At 42.4% G+C, this 8,175-nt stretch overlaps 1 protein-coding gene across 1 annotated transcript; it reads left to right on the plus strand.

Moving 5' to 3' along the window:
• The first annotated feature begins 1,633 nt into the window (after positions 1–1,633).
• On the plus strand, positions 1,634–7,844 carry polh (polymerase (DNA directed), eta). The gene is made up of 10 exons (XM_079512297.1): positions 1,634–1,893; positions 2,793–2,927; positions 3,396–3,634; positions 4,046–4,221; positions 4,324–4,427; positions 4,584–4,703; positions 5,081–5,204; positions 5,436–5,501; positions 5,714–5,886; positions 6,124–7,844. The coding sequence occupies exons 1-10, from the start codon at positions 1,757–1,759 to the stop codon at positions 7,208–7,210; spliced, it is 2,361 nt and encodes a 786-aa protein (XP_079368423.1). The 5' UTR covers positions 1,634–1,756; the 3' UTR covers positions 7,211–7,844.
• Positions 7,845–8,175: the final 331 nt, after the last annotated feature.

The following is an 8,175-nucleotide window of genomic DNA, read 5'->3' on the forward strand; positions in this document are numbered from 1 at the left end:
TCCTCGATCACATCTAGACACTAGATATTTTTACCCTTTAGCTCCTGTCATAAAAGCTGCTCTAGGATTTATTAATCATATGAGATAGCATGTGATGGTGGTTTCATTGACCCAGTTAGACATTAACTAAACTATTAGTTCAAATCAAATCAATCAAAACTTCATAATGCAGGACCACAATGGAAACAAGCCCTCGGGGCTCTTTTGTGTTATCCTTTTAGCATTATTGTATACGTGTTGTACCTCTGTCTTTTTTGCAAACTGTTAATAAAGTATTCAATCAATCAATCAATTGAAAGAAACAATAATTTCATTTTATGAAATTAAATAAAATGAGGAATAGAAGGAAAACGTACCGGTATTCTAATCCAGCCCGACAAAAGACAAGTGATTAAACCCCTGAATATCAAGACAACCCGAGACACAATTTGCAACACTAGAAAAAGCCTCAAATCATGAACGGAGCGTGCAATTTAGGTGAAATCTTTCACAGACTTTCCTATAGGCTGAGGAATATATATTTCTGTTGACTTTTGTTATAGGCTATATGGGTTGAGGTCATGGTCAAGGTCAAACATGACTCCAAGGTTTCTTGCCTCTGAGTCAACATCTCATTTAGTCTTAGAGTAATTAAAGGAATAATTCACCCAAGAAATTACTTTATTTATATCGTTTGCTTACCCTGTGATGTCTTGGACATTGGACACAGAATGTTTGTAAAATATTCCTTACGTTGAATTGAAGACCGACATTAACAACAGCAGAACTATATAAACAATAAGGCTATAAACTCCAAACCAATACTCCCAGTGCATAGGTCTCATTTTTATAAACCCTTTCTAAAGTGACTTGTGTCATATTTAGCAGATACGGACAGAAGTTATTTTTGAATGCTGCATTGAAATGCTGCTGAGTAGCCTATTTAAAAAAAGAAAGTTGTATTAGCCTACTATATTTTTATTAACATATTTGTAGGTGCTTAATGAGGCAACATATAAACCAACCAATAAAGTCTAATAGGAACATAATAAAAATGAGATAACATCAATAAAACAATGTTCTATGCCTACAGTGAGTCATGGTTGTTAACCTGGCTGTCTGCCTAAGAATGTTTATGGTTGACATGTTAAATGATTGTTATATTGTACATTAAAATATGTGGCTTTGGTGTCTGCATTTGTTTTTATTGACAAAATAAGTCAACGTTAGAACAATATAGAATTCTCATTTTACTGATTGTGGCGAAACGTATTCTAATCTAATGATTGAACCCCTGAATCAAGACACAATCCATGTTTGGACCCATGATGGGCCCAAACATAAAATGCTCTGTTCATCATGTCCTTTCTCTGAAATGTTGTTCAAGTGTAAAAATACACAGCTCAATTTAACACTCTGAGTTTGTGACTGTTGGAACCTACAAATAAGGAATAATACTCACGAAAAGCTGTGTGGCTTGCATGCAAAATACATGATTGCTGCCTGAGTGCTGATAGCAGGGAACTAGTTATGCATCATGTAGGCCTATAATGTAAAAGTGTGACATCTACTGGCTAAATTATGAATTGCTCTGATCGGGGGCGCAGTTCTATGGCGCAGTTGCCTTTACTTCGTCGATTATTGATGACGTTTGTATACAACATTAGAGGACCCCGCGCCGCGGAATACGAAAGTAAAAGTCTCTGTTATTGAAACGTATACTTTGCATTGTTGCGGTTACAACATCCATCATTGTGTGACTGACACTGAGTCAGTGATGGACTATGGCAAGGAGAGGGTTGTGGCTCTGGTGGACATGGACTGTTTCTATGTTCAGGTTGAACAGAGAGTAAACCCAGCTCTGAAGAACACACCTTGTGTTGTTGCTCAGTACAAGACCTGGAAGGGAGGCGGGTGAGTGTCTAAATAGTAAATACGCAGTATTGATCATGTTATTAACAAGGCAACAGTCCTACTCCTACTAACCTAGTTGATCTAGCCTAGCCTGACATATCATAGACTATCCCTAGCCTAGAAGAATATCGGTGATCATATTACATACATGAATGCAATTATTAGAGCGAGAGAGAGAGAGAGAGAGCTAGAGAGAGAGCGAGAGAGAAAAGAGTAAGTCAGTGTAAGTCAGAATGGAATGCAGAACTTCTGATTCTATCTCAATGAGAAAGTTTGGACTTTGGTTGATGTTGATGGAATCATATCAGAATCAGATCCAGAATGAGTTTTACTGTGTAGCTGTAGCCTATCCCATTCCCTATACACTCCTAGTACAACCAGATCTACATAACCACACAACCCTGGTGTCCCTTTTGGGGCATGTCATAGTTGGAGTTGGGGCAATACAAATAATTAAAACTAGATAAAGTGCCCCTCGGCCCCCTCCTGGTGGCGCTATAACAGGCCAATGTGAAAAGGGTGGGATATATTCCTCAGCCTAGTAGGAAAGTCTGTGAAAGATTTCACGTAAATTGCACGCTGCATTCATGATTTGAGGCTTTTTGTTCAAAATGGGCTAATCCTGCAAACTTTGAAAGCCAAGACGGACACACACACGGACGGAGTGCAAAACATACTCTCTCCCCATCCCTTCGGCCTGGTGGAGACAAATCAAGATTATTAAAAAAAATGCCATAATGTTCTTAAATAGCAGATTTACAAGCTCACAATGGCAATGACCTAATGGCACACTTGTAGATAGGCTATTTTTGAACAGCCTTTGTTTGTATAAAAGTGTTGTCGTTGTTGTTGTTGTATAAAAGAAATGGTTCCTAATCAATAATCCTATTCTCTGCCAGTATCATAGCTGTGAGTTACGAGGCCAGGGCCCATGGTGTCACCAGGAACATGTGGGCGGACGATGCAAAGGCACTGTGCCCAGACCTCCAGGTGGCCCGGGTACGAGAGTCCCATGGGAAAGCAGACCTGACACTGTAAGTTCATCCTGCAACACTTGTTGTTTATTATAATAGCCATTTAATCCATTCTGGGCGGGAACCCCTTTTGGTGTTTTAAGAATTATGCTATACTTTAGCTATTGAAAAATAGCAGATCTACAAGCTTGTAGCGCGGCACTCGGTGCCATGCTACAAGCTTTTGAAAAATCGTGAAAATGTGGCGCAAGTCTTTGAATATATATTCTTTCAGAGCGTTTTTAACTCTTATGGGGTGTCCCTGGAACAACATTTTCAGATGGGGGTCGGCGGCCAATTACATATAATTCTGGGGCTCCTTGACATGAAATAGTTTGAGAACGACTGACATAGAAACATAGGGTTTTTCAGCAAACTGTCAGGATTTAGAAGCCATTTGTAGAATCGTCCTCAGGTCGAAATGGGTTTTAATAGACATTTAGAAGACTCTCTTACCCCAGAGGATTCTAACCGCACCACCCTGGGCAGTTACAGGGAGGCTAGCGTGGAGGTGATCGAGGTGATGTCCCGCTTCGCCGTGATAGAGAGGGCCAGTATCGATGAGGCGTACATGGACCTGACCGCCGCCGTCCAGCAGAGGCTGAAAGACATGGCCGACTCGGACCAACGGATAGGACCTCACCTGCTGAAAGCCACGTACATCCAGGGTTACCCACAAGCATCTTCTGAACACGACGCACCTTCAGACGACATAGTAGCAGATAAAGGTGGGGTATAAACAGAACGTTTATTAAATCACAACTGCAGACCAAATAAACTTCATACTCGTGCACATAAGCCATCGCACTTTCAGGGCCTAAATTGGTTTTCTGTGGATAATAAAGTGGCTTAGATTAAGATGTGGCTCGCTGATATTTAAAACAGTATACTGTACTGTATGCACAGTTCCATACTTGGAGTTTTGTGGCACAAGCTGAAGCTTTGTGCTTATTGCAAAGCACAAGCCACAGAAAGACTACAACTCGGCTTTGAAGAGATTAATCTGCCACGATTTGGTTCACAAAAGAGCTATAAAGGAGCTATAATAGGATGATTTGTATAATAGTTCAAAAAGAAGAAATCTGAAATGGTACCTTTGAACTTCACCGTATTTCCACCCTTCTTCTCCCTGTCCTTAGAGGAACGTAGGTCCAGCGGTGTGCAGCAGTGGTTAGCTTCCCTGCCTGACATGTCGGTCGGGCAGAGTTGTGCAGAACTGCAGCTGGCTGTGGGAGCACTGATTGTGGAGGAGATGAGAGCGGCGGTGGAGAAGGACACAGGCTTCCGCTGCTCAGCAGGGATATCTCACAACAAGGTGAGAGCCTCTCTCCTTTCTTTATAGGGAAGAATAGGATAGAATCATAGTGATTTTAGTGAGCAGTAACTTTTATTATATTAACAATAACACTCTTTTCAGGTGATTGCCAAATTATCCTGTGGTCTAAACAAACCCAACCGCCAGACTGTTGTGCCTTTAGACTCGGTGGCAGGGCTCTTTAGCACTCTACCAGTCAGCAAGATGTGAGTACAGAATGTTGCTCTGCAGCAGATAATTGCTTCCTCCGTACAGTTTGACATCATAACCGACCGGTGCCTGGTGTTAGAATGGAGGTCGCTATATCACTACATTACTGATTAATTTACTAACAGTGTTTGTTTTTCGTTGCCACATAACAGCCGTAACCTCGGGGGTAAGATGGGTGCCTCCATCACAGAGACCCTTGGGGTGGAGAACATGGGTGAGCTCACCCGTTTCTCTCAGGCTCATCTGGGGCAGCACTTTGGAGACAAAACTGGGTAAGCTACTCATTATGGACATCAACAGTTAAGATAGAGTGATTTTAGAGTCAGAGACATGACATAATCAGCCACTTAATTACGCAATTAATTACATTCCAGTTTGCTCTCCTAGTAGAGCATTTTCAAACAAATATAATAATTTCACCATATTATTCTGCTTTTAACTTCAACATTTTACAAACCTTGCTTATTATTAATTTACAATAGAGCAGTAAAATTGTTTTTAGCGTTATGTGACTTATTTGGCAGAATTAGCTTAATATAAGTTTACATTGTTTCCTTTGCAATGTAACTATTGCTGCACTGACAGCGATATCGGTGCAGAATATATTTATCGTTCAACCTCACTAGCATGTCATCTATCTCCCTTGCAGTAACTGGTTATACGACTTGTGTCGGGGGATTGACTTTGAAGCAGTGAAACCCAGACAGCTTCCAAAGTCTATCGGCTGCAGTAAGAACTTCCCTGGGAAAACGTCACTTTGTACCAAAGAGCAGGTACTGTTCCTTTGTCTTATACGAGCGGGACTTTGCTTAAAAATAAATGAGTCTACTATCCCACCCCTGTTGTGGTTGCATAGGGATGGAGCACATCCACAACACATATTTGCACTGTGCTGGAACAAACATACAGTATCATGTTATATTTCCCATAATCCCATTAGTGATCTACTGTAGGTGTTGCTATTGTAGTGGATGTACAGCAAGTAAACAATAACCTCTGTATAGGTTCAGCATTGGCTGCATCAGCTGGCATTGGAGCTGGAGGAGAGATTGACCAAGGACAGAGAGATGGTGAGGAGGAGAAACTGTCATATCATCTTCATGTTGTCATTCTCTCTTTTTGTCTTTTAGCAGACAGTGTGTCGTCTTCTCACAGCCTCCCCTCTCTCTTCCTAATCTGTTATCACTCAGCATTCATGTACTTTCTCTCTCCTATCAAGTGTCTGCAGAATTAGTTGCAGAATGTTCTTTGACCAGTTCTCTGTTCCGGCTCTGTCTTGCAGAACGGTCGGGTGGCCAAGCTGTTGACGGTTGGCGTCCGTCAGATGGGGGACAAGAAGCAGAGCAGTTACTCTCGCTCCTGTGCTTTAGCACGCTACGACACCGCCAGAATATCCACTGACGGCTTTGCCATCATCAAGAGTCTCAACGCAGCAGGAAACCACCAGGCGGCATGGTAAAAATGATACTGCACGTCAAATACAACTTTGTTTTTAGCCACATCAATCCTGGCGTCCAAATTGTGGGTAAATTATTGACAATTTACAAAAAAATGCAGATCTATAAGCTTGTAGTTTGGTTATATTCGTTATTTGTCATACGACGAAGTATATAGGGCTTAAGTGGTTATTGTCACCGGTTCAGCTAATCCTGTTATTACATTCTCCCTGCATCCATTCCTCTGTGTCCCCAGGAGTCCACCTCTCACCCTGCTCCACCTGTCGGCCAGCAAGTTCAGCGATGCGCCCACAAATGCAGGAATTGGTGGCTTCCTGTCCAGCGACGTCACTTCCACCCAGAGTCTCTTCTCTGCCACTCAGGGCGCCACGCAGTCATCTCCTGGGCTCAAAAATGAGTCGGCATCCAAGCAACCTGGCAGCACCATCCAGTCCCTCTTCCAGAAGGCGGCTGAGAAACAGAGGCGGAGGATGGTGGAAGATGATGTTGCTGCGGTGGAGAGGGTGGGCGAGTGTGCAGACGACAGAGGCGCCGGACAGACATTTCCATCACCGTCCTGTCCTGAGCCGGCACCATCCTCTGCCGTTGACGGACGATCTGAGAAGGCTCCTGTCGGTGGCGTCTCTTCTCCCGGGCTCTCCTCTCAGTCTCACTCTGCTTCTGCAGCGAACGTCTCGGCTGGCCCCACTACCGGCGTCTCCTCTTTCTTCCACAGGAAGAGACTTGAAATGAGCTCACAGCCTAACCCACTGGCCTCAACCTGGACCCGACGTGAAACAGAAAATAGTCCTGGACACATGGCGCCAGCAGGAAGCTCTGAATACCCTGTGGGGTTCGAGTCATCATGTGACGTTACCGCAAGTGTACAAGCTGAAATACAGACTGAGTTACAGCAGTATGAAGAGTTCAGCGACACAGTGGGTATTTCTACCCCCAAATCCCAGCCTTTAACGCCAGATTCTCCACCTCCCAGTGACCCTCCTGACCCCTCTCGGCATCCTCCTAGCCTGGCCAGAGAGGACCTCGTCACCTGTGAACAATGTGGCCAGGAGGTGCTGGCCTGGGAAATGCCTGAACACAAAGATTACCACTTTGCCCTGGACCTTCAGAATTCATTCTCCTCCACATCCACCGGCATCACCTCCTCACGCTTGTCTTCGGTTGTCCCCGGACCCTCTCTCAGAACGGGAGGAGCAGGTACCCCACGGTCATCTACTCGAGGCAAGGCAAAGTCCAGGGTTCAGTCAGGACCGCATTCAAAACGGTCGCGCACCCAGGGGGACAGCCAAGGAACACTGGACTCTTTCTTCAAGAGGAACTGAGAACATAATTATGTACAACAATATTGGACATTTATTATAACCACATTAACTTATATTTATCTCAAAGCATCAGTTGCTTAACACGTTTGCATGATAAATATCTGTAAATAAATATCACTATTTGTTATATTACAAAGTATATAGGGCTTAAGCATGACCGTTGGAGGACCACTGATCTTTGCGTCCTAATTCTACCTTTTCTCAGGGTTGAACTGTGAGGAGGACCCCTCTTCCCAACTTCTGGGCAGCACTGAGGAACAAAACTTTCTCATGAATCTGTTAAATATATTCTAATTTTCACCAAAACTACTTTGAATAAAAAATAAATGTTTTAATTAAAAATAGAATTGTAGCTTTAAATGTATGTACTATACAACTTGGTACCTGGTATTGTGCTATATATTTTAACATTTGATTAAATCAAAGAAAAGAGAAAAACAAATGTGTGAATTTAATTTTGACAATTAGGCGAGTTAAATTCTGACTCGCCACTAGATGTCACCAATGCTACGGTACATAATGTGTTCTATGTTTATTTTGCTTTCCAGTCTATAATATTCAGAGTTAAAGCTTTTGCCATTTAATTTCCTCTGGATTTGCTAACGGGGACATTTATTTTTCTATTTTTGTACTTTTATTAATAATAATGTCATGGTGTGTCCAATAGTAGTACAGAGTGACTGAATACTAGTACTTATTATGAAAGAAGACTAATGCGAAAGACATTGATATTGACTGATTATAAACAAAACATGGCATCCCTCTTGGCAGCTGTGAAATGTTAGCTATCAGTTTGTTTTTATTTGGTAGAATTCTAGTAGGAAGTGACGTCAACTAATCTCACTTACACATAGCAGCAGTTCACTGGATGATAAGCCTTTAACAGGGCTTTTAGAAAAACAAGGCTAATAGCAAATTGCATTAAATGCCCCACAATATACGAATGTAATCCATGACTCCAGAAG

This window comes from Electrona antarctica (assembly GCF_951216825.1).
Source record: "Electrona antarctica genome assembly, chromosome: 10".
Lineage (NCBI taxonomy): Eukaryota > Metazoa > Chordata > Actinopteri > Myctophiformes > Myctophidae > Electrona > Electrona antarctica.